The sequence below is a fragment of the Onychomys torridus genome, chromosome 7 (assembly GCF_903995425.1).
Source record: "Onychomys torridus chromosome 7, mOncTor1.1, whole genome shotgun sequence".
Classification (NCBI taxonomy): domain Eukaryota; kingdom Metazoa; phylum Chordata; class Mammalia; order Rodentia; family Cricetidae; genus Onychomys; species Onychomys torridus.
Window position 1 is genome coordinate 100834892 of NC_050449.1, and position 26468 is coordinate 100861359.

The following is a 26468-nucleotide window of genomic DNA, read 5'->3' on the forward strand; positions in this document are numbered from 1 at the left end:
TCTTAGAAGATAAAATTACTAGACATAACTCTATAGTAATAATATCTTTAAATATTTTATTATTTATTAATTTTTAAATCATTTTATTAATTAATTATTATTTTATTATTTATTAAAGGTGTGGTGCATGCCTTTAATCCTAGCACTTGAGAGGCAGAGGTAGGCACATCTCTGTTGAGTTTGAGGATAGCCTGGTTACAGAGAGTTCCAGGACAGCCAGGACTGTTTCACAGAGAAACCCTGTCTCAAAAAACCAAAACAAACAAAAATCCAAGAACAAATAACAAAAACAAATAAATAAATAAATATATAAACGAATGTGTGTATGTGATTTTATGTGTATGGGTATTCTGCCTGCATGTTTGTCTGTGCACATGTACACATCTGGTGCCTCTGAATGCTAGAAGAAGGCATCAGATCCTTTGGAAATGGAATTATAGATGGTTGTGAGCAAACATGTGGGTTCTGAGAGTCAAGCCCAGTTCCTCTGGAAGAGCAGCAAGTGAGTCATCTCTCCTGCCCCATCTGGTAATAATTTTTACAGTAAGAGCAGGCTGGTAAAAAACTGGTGTGCATGTGCATGTGCATGAGAGAGAGAGAGAGAGAGAGAGAGAGACAGAGAGAGAGAGAGAGACAGACAGAGAGAGAGACAGAGAGAGAGACAAAGAGAGAGACAGAGAGAGACAGAGAGAACTGATATTGAATCTAAGGCCTCATGTATACTAGGTAAGCACTGAGCTACATTCTACCTACATAGAGCAAGGGTCTTCCGGGGTTGCCCAGACTGGACTTAAACTCATACTGTAGCTCTGGAAGGCCTTGAACTTGCCGTCTTCCTGCCTCATTCTCTCAGGTAGCTGGCATTATAGGCTGTGCCACCATATCTGACTAAAAATAAGCCTTTAAAAAAAGATTTTTATTTTCTGCATTGAGTGCTTTTGTCTAAATGTATGCAACATATGCATGTCTAGTGCCTCTGAAGGTCAGAAGAGGGCATCAGATCCCATAGAACTAGAGTTAGGGGTAGTTGTATGCTACCATGTAAGTGCTAGAAACTGAACTTACAAGAGCAACAAGTGCTCTTAACCATTGACTCATCTCTCCAGTTCCCAAGTAAGCCATTCTTAATGAAGGGTAACAATCAGAATAAATATCAGTTTCTGGCATGTATTTCAGAAACTGAAATCTTCTTCTCTTAGACTGCAAATCATCATATGAGATCCAGTTTACAAAGTCCCTGATGACTTTTGAGCATATCTGAGAAATAACAGTTTTCATTACTATCTTTATATTTCCATAGAAAAGAGTCTCACAACTAAAAATGCAAACTACAAGACTTTATTGAAGCCAGGCATGATGGAACACACCTTTAATCTCCACGCTTGGGAGGCAGAGGCAGGTGGATCTCTGTGAGTTTCAAGGCCAGCCTGGTCTACATAGTGAGTTCCAGAACAGCTAGGGCTATGTAAAGAGACCCGGTCTCTAAAACAAACAAACAAACAAAAATGTCTATTATATATTTGGAAGAAAAAGAGGAAATGTTATACTACTATCAAATATGAAACCATTTGGGACTAGAAAAAAATAGGTAAAAAAGATTAGAAAATACCAATGTGGTGATATATTGTGTATCAATGGAGCTGGTGAGCTGAGAAGTAGTTGTGGCTTGTTCCTTTATCTCTCTGATCTTTCAGCATTTACCCTAATATCTGGTTCCAGGTTCTTTCTTATAGGAACTTTAGGAATTCGTGCAACAATAAACTAAATGTTGGCGGGGTTCAGTGCCTAGATTTGCTCTGGAAATCCATATGGAGCTCTGTCTTCTGGTACCCTGAGATGCCTCCCCAAACACTGACAAGGGTCTTTTGTCATCAGCCTTTTTCTTTTTTTTCTTTTCTTTTCTTTTTTTTTTTTTTTTTTTTTCCGAGACAGGGTTTCTCTGTAGTTTTGCACCTTTCCTGGAACTCGCTCTGTAGACCAGGCTGGATTCAAACTCACAGAGATCCACCTGCCTCTGCCTCCCGAGTGCTGGGATTACAGGCCTGTGCCACCACCGCCCAGCCAGCCTTCATTTTAAAGTGGGAAAAACTCACTGCGTGGGAGTCGAGGTCTATAAAGCCGTAAGTGTGACCCATGGGACCAGTTCTGTTCTTGATGATACGGACGTTGGCAGTAGTAAGATGGACGTAGGGCTCCAGCACTTCAACTATCACCTCAGGCGGAGTGGAACGATAGATACGCTTTAGCATGATTGCTAAATGAAGCAAGCACAGAGACATTAAGGGAAGAGACATAAACATTTGAGGTTCCAAGAACTTAATGGTCATTTTTTCTTCTTTTACATGTATAAAAAGATTTAAAGAAATCTGTACTTTATTTGTATTTTATGTACAATGGTGTTTTGCCTACATGTATATGTGAGGGTGTCAGATCTCCTGGAACATGAATCATAAACAATTCTGAGATGCCATGCAGGTGTGGAGAATTGAATCTGGGTCCTCTGGAAGAGCAGCCTGTGCCCTTAATCACTGAGCCATCTCTCCAGCTCATTTTTTTTTTTAAAGATTTATTTATTATGCATACAATATGCCTATACACCAGAAGAGGGCACCAGATCTCATTACAGATGGTTGTGAGCCACCATGTGGTTGCTGGGAATTGAACTTAGGACCTCTGGAAGAACAGCCAGTGCTCTTAACCTCTGAGTCACCTTTCCAGCCCATCATTTTTTAATCTATATATCACCTTGCTCTACGAAGGCTGATTTATTGATTTCTTCCTTCCTTCCTTCTTTATTTTTTAATATTTTTTCTTTTATAATTTATTTATTTTTATTTTATGTGCATTAGTGTTTTGTTTTGTTTTCCTTTTTTTTTTTTTTTTTTTTGGTCAAAGCTGAGGACCGAACCCAGGGCCTTGGGCTTGCTAGGCAAGTGCTCTACCACTGAGCTAAATCCCCAACCCTGTGCATTGGTGTTTTGCCTGCATGTATGTCTGTATGAGGGTGTTGAGGGTGTCAGATGAGGGAGTTATAGACCGTTGTTAGCTACCATATAGGCGATGGGAATTGAACTCGGGTCCTCTGAAAGAGCAGTTAGTGCTCTTAACCACTGAGCCATCTCTCCAGCCCCACAAGGTTTGTTTTTATAAAAACAATTTCCTACATTTCTTTTCATTACCAATATTTAGAAACTTAAAATCATGTCTTACTCCATTTTTCTTAATATAGCAACTTGTTATGTGGAAAATATAGATTCTCCTGACGAGTAAAGCCAATTGAAGTTAATGCCTTCTAGGTTGTGCAGAGCTGAGTAGAGGCCACAACATAAGCTACCCACCTATGGTTCCAACATGTCACATGACCTGACAAATCACTCACTTTTGCTCTCTCCATCCTGGCGTGTCTCTCCAGACCATGACTCCTTTTCTCTGTCTCTTCGGAAAGTAAGCCCTTCCCTTCGAGAGTGAGGAAAGTATCTTTCTGTGTCTCTCTTTTGATGTCCCAATCTTGATTCTTGTCCTTCTTCCCGCTTCCTGAATTCATGTTCCTTATCAGTTGGCCGAGGCTGGTTAGGTTGTTTTTCTGAGGGAACTGGTATGGATGTTTTCTGAGGTTGAGGATAGGATACTAGTTCTTGCTTGACTTCTGTCAGTAGGGGAATTTAAACAGAAAACATAAATGACTTTATGAAACCAACTAATGCTTTTTAAAAAAAATTTTAAATTTATTTATTTATTATGTATCCCTGCAGGCCAGAAGAGGGTGCCAGATCTGACTACAAGTGGTTGTGATCCACCATGTGGTTGCTGGGAATTGAACTCAGGACCTCTGGAAGAGCAGCCAGTGCTCTAAACCTCTTGAGCCATCTCTCTAGCCCCGGAGAAAAGGTCATTTTTTTTTTTTTTAATTTAACAGGGTCTAGAGAGATGGTTTGGCAGTTAACAGCACTTGCTGTTCTAGCAGAGAACCTGGTTCAATCCCTAACACCACATCAGCTCACAATCACCATCTGTAACTCCAGTCCCAAGGAATCCTGTAAGTTTTTCTTACCTCTGTAGGGAAAAAGCATTCAAGTGGTTCACATACATACATGTAGACAAATATACATATAAATTAAAAATAAATAAATCTGAAAAAAATTAATCATGGGTCTGGAGAGATTGACTGGCAGTTAAGAGTACTTGTTGCTTTTCCCAAGGACCTGAGTTTGGTTCCCAGACAGCTAACATTTATCTGTAACTCCAACTCCAGGGAATCTATCCTTTTCTGGCTTCTATAGCACCTACACACAGGTGGCTCATCCTCACAAAGATACATAAAAATAAAGTTAAAAAAAAAAAAAGCTTTGAAAACAAGAAAACTAATCACTTAATAAATGCTTACATAATACAACAAATTAGTCCTAATACCTGCTAAACCTGATTATTATGACCAACAATAAAAATATATGTAGGAACCAGCACTTGGGAGGCTAAGGCATAATGATCATGAGTTTAAGGTTAGCTGGGGTTATATAGTGAGATCTTGTCTCAAAAGATAAACAAACAAAATAGCTGGTAATGACAGCACACATCAACACCAGTACTTGGGAAGTACAGGCAAGAGAACCAGAAGTTCTTCAACGTCATCCTTTGATTCACAGTGAATTAAAGGCCAACATGGGCTACACGAGACCATGTCTCAAAATCAAAAACAATATTTGAGAGGCAGAAGGATCTCTGTGAGTTTAAGGCTAACCTGGTCTACATAGCAGTTCCAGGCCAGCTACAGCTACATAGTGAGAAACTGTCTCAAAATACAAAGAGTGGGTGTGATGTACAAGGCCTTTAATCCTAGCCCTAGAGAGGCTGAGGCAGACAGATCTATTTGTATTCCAGGCAAGCCTGGTTTACAAAGTGAGATCCTGGAAGGCCAGGGCTGTTACACAGAGAAACCCTGTCTCAAAAAATCAAAAACCAACAAACCAAAAAGGATTAAGGATATACACCAGTGGTAGAATGTTTGCCTACCATGTACTAGGTCCTGGGATAGAACCTTAGTATATGGCAGAGAAAAAGAGGAAGAGAGAGAAAGGTAAAGGGAAGAAAGAAAGGGTAAGGGGAGAGAAAGAGGAGAAACAATGTAGGGACGAAATTAGGAAAGATACGGTTGCTAGGGGCTTAGTAGCAAATACCCAAAGCACTTGTCTAGAAGCCTTGCTTCTTCTGGTGTCCTAATACTAGCAGAGTACATAGTAAGACTATTTGTTTAGTTAGCATATTTTTGTGATTGATTTTCTTTTTTTTAATTATTTTTTATTATGATTTTCTTCTTATAATTAGATACTTTATTCATTTATTTAGTTTTGCATATGGCTGTGTGCATGCCATGACATGTATATGGAAGGAAGTCAGGATAACTGTAAGGAGTTACCCACTGAGCATTCTCATCAGTCAGTCTTCTTTCTTTATTTATGTAATTCATTCATTCTTAGAGCATTTACTAAGGAAACCATGTGGCTCAAAAACAGACATTCTATGGGAGTGATGTAGTTAGTAGTCATTTAACACTAGTAGCAGATGATAAGTGAATATATATGCTTGCTTTCTTTTCTCTCCCTTTTCCTTGTGAATGTGATATACTGAGGATCAAACCCAAGTTATGCATGTATTATCATTGAGCTACAGACTCAGTTCTAAGTATTTGTGGTCTAAGGTTTTCATAAACTTATCCATCTGTCAAAGTACCATAAGAACTCTTCCTTTTTGTTTTTGTTTTTTGGGATAGGGTTTCTCTGTGTAGCTCTGACTGTCATGGAAATCACTTTGTAGACCAGGCTGGCCTCGAAATTTGTATATGGGTGTGTATGTGTGTGGCCTGTGTGTGAGTTCCACAGTGTAGATGCTTCGGTCAGAGACAACGGTCAGGAGTCTGTTCTCTCCGCTGACCTTGCTGAGCCTCTCGTTTCTCCTGCACTGCTTCAAACTTTAGGGTAGCTAGTCAGTTAGCTTCTGGGTGACTCTCCTGCCACTGCTCCTGTCTCATCACAGAAGCTGTGTCAGTATTACAGTCGTGTGTTACCACTTTTGGCTTTTTTACATGGGTCCATAAGTGACCTCAGGTAAGTCAGGCTTATTGGACAAGCACTTCTCACAGAGCCATCTTACTATCCACCAACTTCCCTGATTTGTTTTTAGGGTGTCAATTCTTTTTTTTCCTCTCCTTTCCTCTTCTCAGCTTCCTTTTCTTCTTTTAATGCTTTCAGCCACCCCCCCCCCCCATACATCTTTACTTTTGGTTAAAGTCCCCCTTCAACTGGTTTTTTTTTTTTTTTTTTTTTTTCTTCGAGACAGGGTTTCTCTGTGTAGCTTTGCGCCTTTCCTGGAACTCACTCTGTAGACCAGGCTGGCCTCGAACTCAGGGAGATCTGCCTGCCTTTGCCTCCCGAGTGCTGGATTAAAGGAGTGCGCCACCACTACCGGGCTGTTTTTTTTTGACAAAGGTCTTGTTACATGTCACATATTGGTCTTAAATGCTTGATTGTCCTGCCTTAGTCTCTTAAGTACTGGGATTACAGGCTGGGTTATCAATTGAAAAATAATTATTTTCATTTTTATTTAAGTGTATGTATCTGAGTGCATGCAACCTATATTTAAGTTTTCAGGGAGGCCAGAAGCTGACTTTAAACTCCCTGGATCTAGAGTTACAGGTGATTGTGAGTTGCCTTACATGGGTGCTGGGATCTAAACTCAGGTTCCTGAAAGGACCATGTATTTCCTTTTTTGTTGTTGTTTTTTACTTTTTGTTTTGTTTTTGTTGACAGGATTTATCTGTGTAGCCCTGGCTGTCCTGGAACTTGCTCTATAGACCAGGCTGGCCTTGAAATCACTCAGAGATCCACCTGCCTCTGCCCCCTGAGTACTGGGATTAAAGGTGTGCAACACCACCTCTCAGCTAGGACTATATATATTTTTAACCACTGAGCCATCTTTCTAGACCCTGGGTTATCTATTTTTTAAAATAAAATAAAAATAATTTGGTCATTATATAAGACAAAAGGCATCACTTTTCTACTCACCTTCCTTTGGGCCTTTGCAGAATGAACAAGAAGACTGATGCCCACCTGTGCTGGCCTTACACTGCAAGAAAGAAAAAAAAAAACTCCAATGTGATCAAAACCATTTTTAGAAACCTTATTAAACATCCAAAATGAGTAATAAAAATGAAAGAAACAAGGAAAATCCCAGGATCCCCTCAAAATATTTGAAAACCCTATTTATTGACAACAGCAGACAGAATAAGTGAGTACTGTTTGAGAAGTGACTTCTAAGAAAGCATTTAACAAGGACCAGAATACCTTTGACCTGAATAGGGATCTTTAATGGAAATACACTAAGAAAATTGTCTGTTAAGTGGCTTAAAGGATACTACTGCCCAAAGCCATCGCTATTTACAGACTGTACCCAAACTTGGTTTTGGTAATACAGTTCCTCTTTCTCATTTAGCTGGATTTTTAAGAATTCAACTACCACCTGGGCAGTGGTGGCACACGCCTTTAATCCTAGCAGAGGTATAGGCAGGCAGATCTCTGTGAGTGAGTCGGAGGCCAGTCTGGTCTACAGAGTGAGTTCCAGGACAGCCAAGGCTCTATTACACAGGGAAACCCTACCTCACAAAACTAAAACCAACAAAAGGATTCAACTACCAATTCCTTTCCCAGAAAGGGACAATGAGGAATAAGAAAACAGACAGATGTTATACTTCTAGCGCCTATGTAAAAAAACAAAACAAAAAAAACCCCAAAAACTTAAAGGGAGCCTTCACTAGTTTAAGACAAGGGAAGAAACACTTTGCAGTATGGGGGGAATTAAGCATATCACTCAATTTCAAAAGCCCTCAATTTTTCAACGAGCTGCAAAAGCAGAAGAGTTGGTTGTCATGAAACAAAAGAACAGGAACTATAAAAAAGGTACTATTCAAATAGGACTTTGTTACATAAGATTTTACCAGACAGAAATAAGAATAGCAACAGCAGCAATGGCTAATGCCCACTTCATATGCCATCATCCAATAATCCTAATAACCCTACTAACCACACAATATAGGCACTAATAAATCCTGGTTTTGTAGAGGTTAAATGTGAGTCCCACAGAGGATAAATAATGTTAGTAGCATCACCACAGTCAGTTATTTCCACAAGTAGATTATATATACATCCCTTTCTACTGTCAAAGTAGCAGTGAAGCCTTTCCTTTCCACTGTCAGCCATCACCATGTATCATACTAATAGAACGTGAGTGGATACGACTTATGCCAGGTCTGACAGAAGCTATGAGACCTACAACTGCCAGGTGTGATGACACATGTCTGTAGTCCTAGCATTCAGGAGGCTGGGGCAATAGGACTGAAAATAGCTTTTTCTCCTCACATAATATATCCAGATTATGGCTTCCCCTCTCTCTACTCCTCCTAGTGCCTTTCCATTGAAGAGGTCTAACGCAACATTAGTGCAGCCGTGACAGGCTACAAATTAACAATACTGAGACTAGGCCTCACCATCACAATAACCAGGAAAAGTCACAAATTGTACCCTGCAGAGAACCAATCAAAATTGAGACAAACAAGTACTAAATGCTCTAAAATATAAAGGATAGCTTACATAATCTGTATACAGACTGCCAATTTCCTCGAAGCAATGCCAGTAACCAATAGCTGTTTGACAAAATTTCTGTTACCTCACTCCGGCCCAATCAGGAGTTCAACCCCCATCTGGATTTCAAATTCCCCTACACCTCCATCCTTTACTCCTTAAAAACCAATTGAGCCATAACTGAGCTCAATGCTCTCCCTGATCCAATCGCTGTGTCTGACCAGAACAGACCAGAAGCCCAAGCTAGAGCTTACCATAAAGGCTCTTTGCTTTTGTATACAAACTCAGACTCCTGATGATCTCTGGTGGGGGGACCATGACTCAGGCATAACATTTGGGGGCTTGTCTGAGATCTCCCAGACCCGCTGGGACCCTGACTCATGGAGCCTTTGACAGGCCTGTGAGTGTCTTTCTGTTTGTCTCATTTGGTTCCACTTTGTCTCTGTCTTGCATTGTACTTTGACTGGGCCAATTTCCAAGCTGCCAGCAGAAGGTCTGGGCAGACACGTTTGAAAGACCGCAGGTTGGGGAACTGGGATATAGCCCTTCTGTATGGGATTGGATCGTGGATCTCCCTAGATTCTTTGAATAGAGGAGGTAGAATTGCACCCACTGACAGGCAACAAGCCGTTGTCTTGGTTTCAGTTTTTCCTCCTGTTGGCCAGGAGGATCAGCTTTTCCTCAGGTGGCCAAGAAGAATCAGTCTTTCCTCTGGTGTCTAGGAAGAATTCACATTGTTTTAGTGTTTTGTTTACTTTTGGACTGTTCGTGTCTGACACTCGACTGACGTTATGGGACAACCAAGTACTCCCACACCCTTGATTCTTGATCATTTTCAGGAGTTTAAGACTAGAGCACATAAAGACGAGTTTGAAACTTAAAAAAAAAAAAAAAATCACATTCTGTCAGCTAGAATGGCCCTCCTTTGATATAGGCTGGCCAGGAGAATGAAGTTTTGACTCCTACCTGGTAGCTTGTGCCAAAGATGTCATCTTTGGGACTCCAGGCCATCTGGACCAGATTCCTTACATTGTCACCTGGTGGGATCTAGTCCTGCATCCCCCTTGTTGGCTAAAACCCTTTATTTCCATAGTGTCACCAAGAAAAATTATCTTTGGCCCTCAAAGAAAAAACTTTACAAGCTGGCTCTGCTATGGAAGCACTGCACCCTCAGCTCCTTTAAACCACTGTATCACCACTGCCCAGGGCTGCAATCTGAAATAACTCAATGACAGTGTATGGTTGCAGAGTGCAGTACTTAGGCTTCTAGGCAGCTTTCTCTGGTGCCCAAAAGAACTGGATCCAATAAGTATCAAAGCACTCCTCCTTGAAATTACAGCTGGAGGAAGTAAGAAAAGTTTTGTCTGTTTATTTTAATGTTTGAATGCATGAATATGGCCACTGCATGTTTATGTCTGACTGGTTGTAAAAGTATGAGTTTACTATGTTCTGTATGTCTTGGTTACAGCTCAGCTGTTACTGCTGCAGCCAGCCACCCAGGCTCAAAATTTATCTCTGGGCATTCTGGCCATTAGAACTACATCCTATATAAAAACTGTTTTTACTGTTCTGTTTTATAAAAAAAGGCTGGCTCTGAAACTGGGTTATAACCCACCTTTTTCAGACCCAGACTTGTTTTTAAAGTCTCTATGTCTGAGGTCAAAAATTGGCAGGTGGAAAGAATAATACCAAAACAACCAAAAAAATTATTGTTTTATAAATTTATTGGACATAGTTAAAAATCTAAAATATTTGTAACACAAAGATTAACTCAAAACTTTTAACACAAGTTTAATAATCAGAAGGCCACATAGGTAGCTTTAAAACAAAGATCTAATCCATCAATGTCTATAATTCCGGGAAAATATTCAAATGTGCTAACCTTGCTTTTTAATTCCTTTAGTTCTGCTTCTGACTGTTTTTGTCAATGTTTTCAAGGTATAGCCTAAACCAAATAACTAAAAACAAACGCTCAAGTTCTCAAACTGTCAGAGATTTGCTGAAGATGGCATTTAAGATATTTAAACTTATATGACAGGTAGAAACTCTTAGATCCTAGCAGTGACTCCCAAGGTCTCCAAGAAGACAATGGGCACAGCAACAGACAACTCTACCTGGTGATCTCTGGAGGGCTCATGATACAGTCATAACACCTACCTTTCCTCCCACCCAGATCCACCCCCCACTTCTGTCTCTCATTAGAAAACAGGCTTCCTAGGGAAAATAATAAAATAAAATAAAACAAAAACTAATACATTTGAATAGAACAAAAAAGTTGACATATTGACAACAATCTCACACTGGAGACTATCCTTTTTTTTCATTCAATAATTATATTTATGGTATTCATTAATTACATTAATTGTAATAATTTATTACATTCATGATATTATGTCCTGATACTACTGTCCATTTGTGGGGTTTTTCCATCACACAAAACAGAGATTCTGCTCTATACTCCATTCCTCTCTGTCTTTTTTTTTTTTTTTTTTTTTTTAAAGATTTTTTTATTCTGTATACAGCATGTATGGCTGCAGGCAAGAAGAGGGCACCAGATCTCATTACAGATGGTTGAGAGCCAACATGTGGTTACTGGGAATTGAACTTAGGGCCTCTGGAAGAGCAGTCAGTGCTCTTATCCTGTGAGCCATCTCTCCGGCCCCTCCTCTCTGTCTTGAGATAACGTCTAATATTTCTGAAAGTAATAATGTGATGATATTATAGCTGACTTTTTTTTCCCCCCTGAAACGGGGTTTCTCCCTGTAGTTTTGGTACCTGTCCTGGTTCTCACTCTGTAGACCAGGCTGGCCTCGAACTCACAGAGATCTACCTGGCTCTGCCTCCCAAGTGCTGGGATTAAAGGCGTGCACCACTGCCACTGGGCTTGGAGACTATTCTTTAGCCTAAACCCAGGAATGAGAAGAACCATAGCTCTCGACATGTTAAGTGAAGAATGTGCTTGCTATTGTTCAGATGGTAAACAGTGGGTTCAGGATCTTAACTCAGTAGAGGCAGGCATAGTTAAGTACTATCTATTTGAAGTGTACAATTCAATGACTTTTAGTAAATGTGTAGTGTAACCACTGCCATAATGTTATTTAAAGTCATTCTCTCTCTCTCTCTTGGTTTTTTGAGACAGGGTTTCTCTGTGTAGCTTTGGAGTCTATCCTGGAATTCACTCTGTAGTCCAGGCTGGCCTCGAACTCACAGAGATCCGCCTGCCTGTGCCTCCAGAGTGCTGAGATTAAAGGCGTGTGCCACCACCGCCCAGCTTAAAGTCATTTTCATCATTCCCAAGGAAACCTAGTGAAATTATTTTCCATCATTAATACCAGACCCATAAAATTGTACAATATATGATCATTTCTTTGAGATACCATTTCTAAAGTTCATCTAAATACTAATACTCCAATTCCTTTTATCAATCACCAAATGACATTTAAAAATAATCTATGCTGGTAGTGGTGGCACAGACCTTTGATCCCAGTACTTAGGAGGCAGAGGCAGGTAGATCTCTATGAATCCAAGGCCAGTCTAGTATACAGATCAAGTTCCAGGCCAGCCAGGGCTACATAGAGAAACCCTGTCTTGAAAAACAAAACAAAACAAAAAAACAAAACAAAAACCAATCTAGGCTAAAGTCTGCATACATTGGGACAATACCTCTACCATTCTAAGAAGCCCAGAATGTGTAAAATACTTCTGAGAGAGTTAACGGAACAAGTAACTTGTGATACAACTAAACCAATCTTTTTTTTCAAGCAATAGTCTTGGCAAAAACTGTAATTCTGATATCAGGTAATAGAATTACTTTTTTCTGGTTATTAGAAATTGAAATTTTAAATATTTCTTTTTAAATAAACAACACATATTAAAATATGCATAGTATAAATGGGGAGTGGTCCAAAATCTTACAGTAACACTCCTAAAATATTAAAATGGTTTCAAAATGGCCCTTAAAATTATTTATTATTATCATGTGTATCTGTGCCCATGATGTATATATGTCAGAACACGTGCCATTGCGTGCATGTGGAGGTCAGCAGAGAAATTTGTGAAGACAATTCTCTAACTTACTTGGGTTCTAGGGATTGAACTCAAGTGTCAAGTTTGTGCAAAAAGCTTCTGTACTCACTAAATGATCCACTGTTCCCCAAGGTTCCTTTTTCATAGATGGAAAGCAGACTCCAAAATTCATATCGAACTGCAAAAGACTCTAACTAACCAAAACAACACTGAAAAGGAGAACAGAAACTCATTCTTCCTTTCTAAATTTTACTAGTTTTATGATAAATTGAAATAACACAGATTGGGGTGGTGGTGCACACCTTTAATCCCAGCACTCAGGAAACAGAGGTAGCTGGGTCTCAGAGTTCTGGGTCAGCCTGGTCTACAGAGTGAGTTCCAGAACAGCCAGGGATACACAGAGAAACCCTGTCTTCAAAAACCAAAAACCAAAATAAAAAACCAACCAATTAAACAAATAAACAAAAAGTCCAAATAACCACAGTACTGATATTATGAATAAACATGAAAATTAAGACTAAAATAAGATAATCTAAAATACATTTATAGCTATATAGATTTTTGATAAGAGTGTCAAGACAATTCAACTGGTGAAATAGTTTCTTCTAATGGTACTGTTGAGAACAGAAAATTCCAAATGCCAAATACCAGTTTGCACACAAAATAAACAGAGGCCGATGATGTAACTTTATGGTAGTGTCCTGGATTTGATCCCCAGTACCATAAAACAAACTCAATCCAACACTTCGATATATCAAACAACTAAATATGCCAGGTGTGGTAGTACATGTCTATAATCCCAGTACTTGGGAAGCAGAGGCAGACAATCCCTACAAGCCAGAGCTGCATAGTGAGACCCTATCTTTTTTTTTTTTTTTTGGTTTTTCAAGACAGGGTTTCCCTGTGTAGCTTTGCGCCTTTCCTGGAACTCACTTGGTAGCCCAGGCTGGCCTCGAACTCACAGAGATCTACCTGCCTCTGCCTTCCGAGTGCTGGGATTACAGGCATGCCCCACCATCGCCCAGCCTTGAGATCCTATCTTAAAACCAACCAATCAATCTGCTACTCACCCACCCCTGAAGTATGATAGTAAAACTTTTAGACTAAAACACAGGGTTAAGTTTTCCTAAATATTTTTTTTTAATTTTTATTTATTTATTTTTATTTTTTTGCCAGAGCTGAGGACTGAACCCAGGGCCTACCACTGAGCTAAATCACCAACCCTGTATTCATAAATCTTATTGGACAATTTGTGTTGAGCAACAAAAACCTAAATAAATCAACTAAAAAGGGCAAAAGACTCACTAAACATTTCCCCTCAGAAGCTATACAAATGGTTACATAAAAGATACCCAATCATTAGTCCTTAGGGACACACAAATCAAAACAATGATGGCTCAGTGGGTAAAGGCACTGAGGATCTGAGGTGCCCCCTCCCACCCAGGGTTTCTCTGTGTAGTTTTGGTGTCTGTCCTGGATCTCACTCTATAGACCAGGCTGGCCTCAAACTCACTGAGATCGACCTGGCTCTGCCTTCTGAGTGCTGGGATTAGAGGCGTGCACCACCAGCGCCTGGCTGAGGATCTGAGTTTTCTCATCAGGAACCATATGAGAGAAGGCAAGAACCAACTCCTGCAAGTTGTCTTCTGACTCCCACACTTTCAACATGGCATATTTGTGTCCACACACACAAAATAAAGTAATTTAAAAATGATAATGGTGAAATGGGTAGACTCCTGTTGCCAAGCCTGACAACCTGAGTTCAATCCCCAGGAGCCACAGAGTAGGAAAGAATTGACTCCCAAAATTTGTCCTCTGCCATTGGTGCCATGGCAGGTGGGTTTCCAGGTTCGTAATAGCCAGAACCTGGAAACAACCTAGATGCCCACCAATTGAAGAATGGATTAAGAAAATGTGGTACATATGCACAATGGAGTACTACTCAGCAGAGAAAAACAATGACATCATAAGGTTTGCAGGAAAATGGATGGAACTAGAAAATATCATCCTGAGTGAGGTAACCCAGATTCAGAAGGACAAACATGGTATGTACTCACTCATAAGTGGATACTAGATATAAAGCAAAGAGCAATCAGGCTGCAACACACAGATCCAGGGAGGGTACCTAGCAGGGTGGAACCTAGGATGACTGTGGCTTATAAAAGTTTTGGTTTTTGAGCCGGGCAGTGGTGGTGCACGCCTGTAATCCCAGCACTAGGGAGGCAGAGGCAGGTGGATCTCTGAATTTGAGGCCAGCCTGGTCTACAGAGCTAGTCCAGGACAGCCTCCAAAGCTACAGAGAAACCCTGTCTCAAAAAACAAAACAAAACAAAAAAAAGTTTTGATTTTGCCCAATCACTGGGCAAGCGTTAGTGAAACATTTCACTTAGGATAAGAATTTGTACTGTATCAAGCTGATGAAAGGATATGCTGGCTGTACTTTCAGGAGAGGAGGCTAAAATCTTTTTAAATTATGGATGAGCCTATAGAAAAATGTCTGCCGTAAATCAAACAGTGAAGGGGAAGATGAATAGGAATCTTACTTACACAACTTAAGTAAAACATAGCTCTCTGAACAGATGAAGATAAGTTTCTTCTGTATCCCAGAATCTAATCAATATTTATATGTATAATTCAGCTATCATTTAGTTTAAAAGAGCTTATTGGGAAATGCTATCATTTTTATTATTTTCTACAGAGAAAATATTTTACTGTTTAAAATAACCCTGGACTTTTGAATTATAACCTGTTTTTATGTTAAAAAAATAAGTAAAAAATACAAACACATAATATAATAATTTTTTTTAAATGATAGAATGCTACTATATACTAATTAGGATGGTCAACATCAAGAAATGGTAAATATTGCCGATGGTGGTGGCTGCATGCCTTTTCAATCATAGCACTCAGGAGACAGTGGCAGGTAGATCTCTGTGAGTTCGAGGCCAGCCTGGTCTATATAGCAAGTTCCAGGAAAGCTAGGGCTGTTACACAGAGAAATCTTGTCTAGGAAAACAAACAAACAAAATAAAACAAAAACAACAAAGGTAATTATCAAATGTTGGTAAAAGTGTGGAAAGTTTGAAGTCCTTTATACACTGCTGATGTGAATGAATGTACATGATTCAGCAGCAATATATAAAAAATGGTTTAGTAGTTTTCATCAATGAGTTAAATATAAAATTATTATTATGACACAGCAATCCCATTCTTGGGTACATATGCAAAGAATTAGAAAGAGGTGTCCAAACAAAAATCAGTACAGAAGTTATATTATGGGGCTGGAGAGATGGCTTAGAGGTTAAGAGCACCGACTGTTCTTCCAGAGGTCCTGAGTTCAATTCCCAGCACCCACATGGTGGCTCACAACCATCTGTAATGAGATCTGGCACCTTCTTCTGTATATATAATAAATAAATAAATCTTTTTAAAAAAAAGTTATATTATTCACAATAGTCAAGAGGCAGAATGAGCAAAAACACATCAATTGATGAATGATAAACAAAATGATGTAAATCTGCTTAATATTCAGCTAAAAAAGAATGAAGTAATGATTAATGCTATGAATTTTCTGATTCCACTGTATGGAATGTCCAGAATATGCAAATTCAGAGACAAAAGATTAATGGCAAGCTAGGCCCTAGAAGAAGGGAGCCTGAGGGAGGGAAGTGCCTGATTAAATAATTATTCTTGAGCCGGGCGGTGGTGGCACATGTCTTTAATCCCAGCACTTGGGAGGCAGAGGCAGGTGGATCTCTGTGAGTTCGAGGCTAGCCTGGTCTACAAAGCGAGTTCCAGGAAAGGCACAAAGCTACACAGAGAAACCCTGTCTCAAAAAAAACAAAACAACAACAACAACAAAAGAATTATTCTTGAGATAAGTAAACTGGAAGACCAGGAATGCAGCAGAGTGTGCCTGTCTAGCATGCATAAAGCCCTGTGTTCAATCTGTAGTATCTCATAAACTAGATATGGTGGTATGTGCATGCAACGCCACCAGCACTTGAGAGGTGGAGGCAGGAGGATCTCAAGTTCAAGGTTATTCACAGCTACATAACAAGTTTGAGGCCAGCTTAGATAACATAAGACTTCATTTGTTATTGTTGCTGTTTTTGGAGACAGGGTCTCATTATGTAGCTCTGGTTGTCCTGGAGCTCATTAGACCAGACTGGCCTCAAACTCACAGAGATCCACCTGCCTCTGTCTCCCAAGTGCTGGGATTACAGGTGTTTGCCACCACCCGCCCAGCTATAAAAAAATCTTAAAAAAAAAAAAAAAAAAGGTTAAATCTTGTGTTTGGTCACCAGCAATCCCTGGCTCCACCTATGGAAGAGGGAGGAATTCTGGAACTAGATGATACTAATGGTTGCACAATATTCTGAAGGTACCTAATGTGACACTGAACTATGTGTTTTGTTTTGAGACAGAGTTAAAGCCCAGAATGTCCATGATCTTCTTGCATAGTCTCCTACTCTAGTTTCACTTCTGTTGCTGTGACAAATACCCAGATAAAAAGCAACATAGAGGAGAAAAAACTATTTTGCTTACAATTCCAAGTTACAGCCATCATTGAGAAAGTCAAGGCAGAAACTCAAGCAGCTAGTCATGTTAGATTCAGTCAAAAGCAAAGATAATAAATTCATCTTTGCTTGCTTGCTATCAGCTGGTCTTCTCCTCTCTGATACTGTTCGAGACTCCCTGCCAGCCAGGCATGGTGGCACACTCAGGAGGCAGAGGCAAGTGGATCTCTAAGTTCAAGGTCAGCCTGGTCTAGAGCTTGAGTTCCAGGACGGCCAGAGCTGTAACACAGAGAAACCCTGTCTTGGGAAAACAAACAAACAAAACAAACTGAGTAATACATGGGAAGAAAACTAGTAAACAGCACTCCTCCATGGCCTCCACTTCACTTTTTGCCTCCAAGTTTCTTCCTTGAATTTCTGCCCTGACATCTCTTCACAGTGGACTACAACTGTAATAAAGATGAAATAAACTGTCCTAATTATGGTTCCTATTGCTATGAAGAGACACCATGACCATGACCATTCCTACAAAAGAAAACATTTAACCTGGGCTAGTTTATAGTCAGAGGTTTAGTTCATTATCACCATGCTGGGTGGCATGCAGGCAGACATAGTGCTGGAGGAGGAGCTGAGAGTCTACATCTTCATCTGAAGGAAACAGGAAGTTAACTGTGTCTCACACTGGGTGTAGCTTGAGCACAGGATGCATACCTCAAAGCCCACCCCCACAGTGACACACTTCCTTCAACAGGGCCATACCTACTCCAACAGGCCACACCTCCTAATCATGCCACTTCCTATGGGGGGCATTTTCTTTCAAACCACACACAAACCCTTTCCTCCTTAAATTGCTTTTGTCATGGTGTTTTATCACAGCAATAAAAAGCAAACTATAAGAGCAGCCACATCTAGGTTTTTATGAATTTAGGTTTTCTTACTTGCACAGCAGTGCTCTTATCCAACGAATCATCTCTCCAGGTCACACACACAAACCACACAAATCATCTTCATAAACTTTATTATTTTGTAACTTTTTCTTTTTTCTGTTTTTGGTTTTTCAAGTCAGGGTTTCTCAGTAGCTTTGGTGCCTGTCCTGGACTAGCTCTGTAGACCAGGCTGGCCTGGAACTCACAGAGATCCACCTGCCTCTGCCTCCCGAGTGCTGGGATTAAAGGCATGCGCCCAGCTGTTATTATTATTATTACTACTACTATTATTATGTTTTTTGGTGTGTAATTAATTTTTTATTGTAGTTTTTTTTTTTTAATTCTTCTCTCATATATTACATACCAAACAGAGATTCCCCCTCCTTTCCCTGACCCCCAGTCTGGTCACTCCCCCACATCTCAGGTCTTCCCTGTATAGCTATTTTTGAAACAAAGTCTCATTGTGTAACTTTGGCTGGCCTGAGCTTATTTTGTAGACCAGGCTGGCCTTAAACTTAGAGATTCACCTGTCACTACCTTCCCAAGTGCTGCTGGGATTAATTGTATACACTACCATGCATACCTTTAATTAATTTTAAACTAATAAAAACTGAAATTACATTTTCAGACTCATTGCAATAACACTTCCAATAATAAGTATAGCTTAAAATTTTCATAGGCAGCATACCCAGAGATATAGAAATGTGGAATGTTAATTTCTTTTCTTTTAAAGACTATTTTATTGAGTGCAATCCAAGGAAACAGTGGACTAGGTGGTAACTAGAACATTGCTTCTGGGATTCTTATTTCTAAAAGCAGAGTTTTTAGTACTTACTCGTTTGCAGTACCAAAAATCTGGACTTGGTACATACTCAAGAGTGACCTCTTTGTCACGGATCATTAGAGTTCCCTGTAAAAAGAAAGACAAAGACATTAACTAAAACCCTTAGAGTAACAGAGACAGGAAGATACAGATGGCCTTTCCAGTCCCCAAGCTGAATCATTTTATGAGAAGTATGAACATTCATCAATATTTGAGATGGCTGCTTTAAGCCACAGACTTGGGATAGTGTGGCAAAGCAAGCTTAAGTTTAGGGAAGTGGATGGGAGAAGGTAAACCTTGTCTTCAGCCTTGGGCTCCAGCAGGCTGGGGTATTGTCCTTGGGCAGGTTATGCCCAGTTCCTTTTCCAGGTCGTGTTGAACACTCTCCTGAATTCCAGCAAGTGCCTATCCCTTGCTCCCAAACACTATTAAGCACAGAGGCATAGGTTCTCATTAAATTACCCTCTTTTCTATGGCTAACACATCCCTTTGGAGAGGTAATACACTCGTGACTTGGTTATCTACAGTATTTCTTTGGAATACTGGCTGTACAGCAAAAGCACCAGGAGAAAGAAGTACAACACCAAAGACAGGAAGAAAGGAGGAAGGTGAAAGTTTCACAGCAGAATATATTCTTATATCAGCCAACTGTGAATAGCCAGTAGCAGCACCTGTGGTGGTGGTGGTGGTGGTGGCGGTGGCAGTGGCGGCGGCGGTGGCAGCAGCATCACCAATCAAATTTGGAGCCTACAGAGTGAGCCAACCCTAAGTCTGAGGAGCACCAATTGGCAAATAAGTCTTTGCAAAATCTGGCACAGGAACGGGTGGGATAAGGGTCTAACAAGTCTCTAGTTATAGAGCTTCCTTGCCTATTTTAGACAAGTCACAAATTCTACTTCACATTAAAAAAAGTTTTAATAAACACAAGACAGCAGATATATTAGAGCAGAAGGGGGGAGGGGTCTCTGTTTACTGAGAGAGGACCCTCACCCACACTGGTAAGTGAACTAACCGAAGATGTGACTCTGGAACTAGCCCCTGCGCTGTGTTCATTCTCCGCCCTCTAGGGTCCTCTGTGTCTCCTCAGACAGGGCTCTGAATTATACAAGTCATTTCTTTGCAATTGGACCTCAGTTTCTTGCTTGAATCCATACATCTGTCAAATAATGCTTTACCTCTCTGCTTTTCACACCAAAAGAGTCAAGAGAAATACATAGAATATGATTATTGTCTTGTTAAATAAAACCAAAGGAAAATTGCCCACCTAATTGGGTCTTAGAATGTAGTTTCTGACAAACAGCTTCAGTATTGCTCTACAAGCTAAAGAACAATACTAATAAAAATTGCTAATATTTACTAAGCACTTACTCAGAGCCAGAAACTGCTAAGTTTATTATATTGCTTAATCCCCTAAATGATCCCATGAAGCAATACTTTTACTTTACAGATAAGAAATCACTTTTAGAGAGGCTGGATAACCAGCTGGTGAATGTCAGCAGAGGATTCATTTAGGTCTCTAGAGAAGGGCCTCTTGGCTCACTTATTCACCAACTATCCTCAGGAGTCAATCAGGAAAGAGATCTGTATGTAGGAAGAGTCAAGATAGAACTTCTCTGTTATGCTCTATCCACAAAGTAAAAATGGTAAATATAACACCTTTCCAAATCGGAAGACAGAGCATCTCATTTGGGAGAGCATGGGCTCTCCCCAAACTCAGGAAGTAAAGGCAGGAGGATTATTAGTTCAAAGCCAGCATGATCTACAGGCAAGTTCCTGGCCAGCCAACACTACACAGTAAGACCCTGCCCCTCCAAAAGTATTAATACATAAATAATAACAAACAAACAAAACCACAAAACCAGGCTGGCACCATAGCTTAGTATGTAAGGTGCTGATCACCATGCCTGACAAACTGAGTTCAATGCACAGGACCCATATGGTAGGAGAGGACCGATTCCTACAAGTTGCCCTCTGACTTCTACATGCACTCCATGACACACTATCCACTAATACACTGTCTCTCTGTCTCTCTCTTTTTCTGAGACAGAGTTTCTCTAGGTAACAGCCCTGGCTCTCTTGGTACTCATTTTGTAGACCAGGCTGGCCTTGAGATCTGCCTGCCTCTGGGATTAAAGGCCTGTGCCACCACAGCTGGCTCACTCTGTCACTTGAATAAATGTAAAAACCAAAACCAAAACCAAACCCAAACAAAACAACAACAAAGTGCTAAAACACCAGGCGGTGGTGGCATATGCCTTTAATCCCAGCACTCAGAGGCAGAGGCAGTAAGTCTCAGAGAGTGCAAAGACAGCCTGGTCTACAGAGCAAGTTCCTGGATGGCAAGGGCTACACAGAGAAACAAAAACAGACAAACAAAAGAGAAAGAGAGAAAAAAAGAAAAGCTAAAATAGTGTGGACTCTGGAGTAGGCTCTCTAAATCTGAATCTTGCTTCTACTCCAAGATCTTCAGAAAGGTCAGCATCTTTATTTTTCAGCTTTTCATCTGTAAAGTGGGATTAACAATTCTTTTTTGTTTTTTCAAGATAGGGTTTCACTGTGTATCCCTGGCTGTCACTGAACTCAGAGATCCGCTTGCCTCTGCCTCTGTCAGGATTGAAGGCCTGAGCCACAATTGCCTAGCCAGGGATTAACAATTCTTTCTTTCTTTCTTTCTTTCTTTCTTTCTTTCTTTCTTTCTTTCTTTCTTTTTTTTTTTTTGTTCTTTTGTTTTTTGAGACAGGGTTTCTCTGTGTAGCTTTGGAGCCTGTCCTGGAACTCACTCTGTAGACAGGCTGGCCTCAAACTCACAGAGATCTTCCTTGCCTCTGCCTCCTAAGTGCTGGGATTAAAGGTGCACCACCACTGCCCAGCTAACTCACCAGATAATGGTAAAGATTAGGGGGGGGGAAGGATTTAAACCGGGCACTCAGGAGGCAGAGGCAGGCGGATCTCTGTGAGTTCGAGGCCAGCCTGGGCTACAGAGTGAGTTCCAGGAAAGGCGTAAAGCTATACAGAGAAACCTTGTCTCAAAAACAAAACAAAACAAAATTATGTTAATTAGTCCATGTAAAAAGCCTATTTATTATAGATTAAAAAGTGAGGGCATAAATAAATGTTGATTTCCTTGAACACTAAATTCTCAAAATAGGACTAGTATCAGTAGGTGCAGCTAGAGGGCGTCAAATACTCTCTACTTCACCTTACTAGTTCGTCAGGTAGAACATTTCATAAACTATTTCAGCCTTAGAGACTAAGATTTCAAAAATAGGGTCGCTCTATTCAGTCCTGGCTAGACCCAGGTTGGTCTCAAACTCAAGAGATCACCAGACTTTGCCTCACGAGTGTTGGAATTAAAGAATTATCTCACTGGCCGGGCAGTGGTGGCACACACCTTTAATCCCAGCACTCGGGAGCCAGGCAGATCTCTGTGAGTCTGAGGCCAGCCTGGGCTACCAAGTGAGTTCCAGGAAAGGCTCAAAGCTACACAGAGAAACCCTGTCTCAGAAAAAAAAAGTATCTCACTATCCTCAGCCAGAATTTTTATCTGTTAACACTGAGTTAGTTGTTAAATTGCTGGTCCATGTCTTAAAAATCCACACTAAACCTTGTTGGCTTTTTATCAGCACCAAACATGTAGCTAATATAGCTTAATCAGTTTTTGTTATGTAGACAGAGGACTGAATAGAATCATTTCCAGAGGCCCAGAATGCTTGGCATATAGTACCCCTGGAGGGGTACACAGCTATGTACCCAACCGCCAAAACATGAGGTGTGCCATTTGAACAATGAACAACAGTCATCAGCCAAAGCACTACTGTGAATTTGTATATTCTGAATTCACCACTTGGAGGTATCAGTAGATTTAAGGATTTCTAAGTCAAGGGATACTTTTATAATTCTCAAAGACAACTATGCTGCTTCAGCAACTTCAATGGAGAACTTTTGATCACAGGATGAACTAGTCTACCCTAACCAGGAGTCCTCATAGGATGCCAACTTTGAGATTATCTCATGTTTCAAAAGGCCTCTCTTCTCTCTCTTTGGAGACAGGGTCTTACTGTGTAGCTCTAGCTAGCCTGGAACTCACAGAAATCATCCTACCTCTGCCTTCTGAGTGATAGGAATAAAGGCATATACCACCACACTTAACTTAGTTTTCATTTTGCCTAAATGTCCAGCAGTTCTCAGTTCTTTACTTATCCAGGACTGGAATTACAGGCATGTGCCAACAAGCTCAGCTTAAAAGCAATGATTCCTCATCTTCTACTACAGCTCAAGTAGGCTTTATATATTTTTTCAGCCTTTATTTTCAATCTGCACACACTAGATATGAAGCTACAGTGAAACTGCTAAAGATTGTGAAGTGGTTTTAATATTTCTGTTGAAGAACAGCCAATTGTTCTAGTTAAGAACAGTCATGGGAAAAGTTTAAACAATCAGGGTTATCTATGGCTTGATTACCCAATTATCATCAAACACGGGTAGCTCAAATATACAAAGTATACCTGTTAGATCTATTCACTCCACCCCTCCCCAACCCTGCCAGCCCCTTTCCAGATATCAGAGCAGAATTCTGCCACTGTCTCCTAGGGAAGTAGCCTGTAGGGAGATGAATTAGTAAACTAACAGAATGACACAATCTTTTTTTAGTGGTTGTCTATTATCTATCATTTTCATATATTAGAGAATTTTTATTCATCATGTAAAAGATCACTAAGCTAAAAAAGCAAAGGAACTATGAAGGCCATTAGTCTAATTAAATATGGTAGCCTAGTTCTTAAAGAAGTATCATGTGCCAGGCGGTGGTGGCGCACGCCTTTAATCCCAGCACTGGGGAGGCAGAGCCAGGTGGATCTCTGTGAGTTCGAGGCCAGCCTGGTCTACAGAGCGAGATTCAGGACAGGCACCAAAACAACACAGAGAAATTGTCTTGAACACCCCCCCCGCCCCTCCCCAAAAGTATCATGCATTTAAAAGTAAAATCCAAGACATACATTTTCTACAGTGCTAGATTAATTTTATATTAAACTAAAAACCACATACCCGACCAGGCGGTGATGGTGCATGCCTGTAATCCCAGCACTCGGGAGGCAGAGGCAGAGGCAGGTGGATCTCTGTGAGTTCGAGGCCAGCCTGGTCTACAGAGCTAGTCCAGGACAGGCACCAAAACTACACGGAGAAACCCTGTCTCAAAAAACCAAAAAACCAACCAAACAAACAAAAAAATCACATACCCTCCTCAAGTCCAAAGTCCTGTGTCTTGGTTAGGGTTGGTATTGCTGTGACAAAACACCATTAGGGAGGAAAGGGTTTATTCAGCTCATACTTCCACAATGCTGTTCAGCACTGAAGAAGTTGGGAAAAAACTCCAACAGGGCAGGATCCTGGAGGCAGGAGCTGATACAGACAGAGAAGCCATGGAGGAGTGCTGTTTCTTGGGTTGCTCTGCATGTTTTCTTCTAGAACCCAGGACCACCAGCCCAGGGATGGCACCACCTACCATGGGCTGGGGCCTCCCCATTGATCACTAATTGCCTTACATCTGGATATCATGGAAACATTACCTCAACTGAGGCTCCTTCCTCTCTGATGACTCTAGCACCCTCACTTAGCAAAAAATCACATGTAGGTATTCCAAAGTATATTTCCAAAAGTTTTAATGAGAAGCCGCAAAAAGGTATACATACTTATGCCTGAGAATGGCAAATCAACAACTCACTCTCTATTGCACTGATACTGAAGTGGAGCAAATTCCAAGTCTGAAGGCTTCTAAATTCAAGCATCTATGTCATTTTCTTTTTCACTAGCTGCTCTTAGAGACAGTCAGCCTGTGAGGACCTGAGTTAGAGTTCAGACTCGAGATACTGCTGGTAGCCTGTAGACATGTCAGAGGTGCAGCAGATGGCAATTGAAGTTCAGGTGTCAGTCCACCAGAAGACTATCTCTCTGATGGACATGTCTCATTCAAGCAAGGCTTACAAGAATACAGACTCCAGGATGTATTGAGCTTCTCGTGTGTCCCTGCATGCTTGCTGTTACTATGTATTTGGTGTGGGGAGTCTCCCACTGCCTATATTGTAATGTGTTCATGTCATGAATATACTCCATCTACTGGGAATGTATACATCTACATTTTTATCTGTGGATTGTCAGGAAAAACATTTCTTCCTAAGCTGTATAATTTTGATGAATAAAAATAACACCAGGATATTTTCATAACTAGCCCTATTGTTCCACAAGGACTGTGAGATGCTTAGGACCTGTTTTATATCATAGCTCAGGCTGACATAGGAAAATAGCTCTATTTCCAGCTCTAAGACAGCTTTTATACCATTAGCTAATTTAAAGCTTCAAAGTAACCTCAGATTAGACCAGGTGACTTGCTAATGGGTTTTTAAATAAACTGTTCCCAGGAAATGCAGTCCAGTTCACAAGGACAAATAGCCAGCTGTCTGATTTGTTGAACCAAGGTTAAAGGTGCAAAGCATCTTAATCTCAGTGCCAGCCTCTATCCTAGGTCTGACTGACAACATAGGACAGTATTTAACTCCCCACCAATTAGGAAGTTAAGATTTATTACATGTGTGTTGTCGGGATGACTCTGGGTTTTTTATTTTTATTTTTTAGCATTTTCTTAAAAGTTGGCAAGGCTACACAGATAAATCCTATCTCAAAAAAAAAAAAAAAAAAAAAAAAAAACAACCCCCCCCCCCCAAAATTGGAATATGGCCAGGCGGTGGTGGCTCATGCCTTTAATCCCAGCACTTGGGAGGCAGAGCCAGGGGGATCTCTGTGAGTTCCAGACCAGCCTGGGCTACCAAGTGAGTTCCAGGAAAAGGCGCAAAGCTACACAGAGAAACCCTGTCTCAAAAAACCAAATAAATAAATAAAATAAAAAAAAAAAAAAAGGAATATGACCTTAAAATGTAACCCCTGTATTCAACACGACAGAGTCTATTAGGTATAGATAGCTGTGAAAAACAAAGTGGAGCCAACACGAGAGAATAAAGAGAAAAACCATCAACAGGTCTGAATGTGTCTTTTTCCAAAGCTCCACAGATAGAAAAGCCTAATTTACACCAACACTGTGGATTTTTTTTTTTTTTTTAAATAAATCCTGTGCTGTCTGGAGGCGGAACTCCAGGATAGCAGTAAGATATGCCCCACTTTCTAGTAACCAAGCCTCAAAGCCTCAAGAATTCTTAAGGTACTGGGACGTACAAGACCACTACCACCACTGAAACTATGATTGCTGCGTAACATAGAAGACCTTTCTATTAAACATTAAAGCACACAGTAAAAGAAAGAGGTCCATAAGTAGAAAATATGTAAGTTTTGTAATTGTAACTCACACTGAAAAATCACAATCCCATTGCTGACTTTTCTTGCAAACACTGGATGAGAGGATTAGATCACTGATGGCTGAGAACTAGCACTATTGACTGGAAATAGTGACCTTTATTTATAGAGACTAGAAAAGTCAGATTTTCTTTTTAACTAGGCTTTGATTCATGACATTTGCTACATCAATGAGGTAGTTTCT

General features: G+C 40.4%; 1 protein-coding gene across 8 annotated transcripts in view; it reads right to left on the minus strand.

Moving 5' to 3' along the window:
• Positions 1-26468, minus strand: part of Rbm6 (RNA binding motif protein 6) — a 124680-nt gene that overhangs the window by 19746 nt on the left and 78466 nt on the right. For 7 of the 8 annotated variants that reach the window (XM_036192597.1, XM_036192598.1, XM_036192593.1 and 4 more), the window contains 4 exons: positions 18938-19012; positions 7059-7119; positions 3380-3646; positions 2094-2254 (listed from right to left, as the gene is read on the minus strand). In XM_036192597.1, the coding sequence (XP_036048490.1) occupies positions 2094-2254; positions 3380-3646; positions 7059-7119; positions 18938-19012 (564 nt within the window). Of the gene's footprint in view, positions 1-2093; positions 2255-3379; positions 3647-7058; positions 7120-18937; positions 19013-19937; positions 19988-26468 lie in introns of those variants that run through there. The other variant, XM_036192600.1, reaches the window with a different exon arrangement.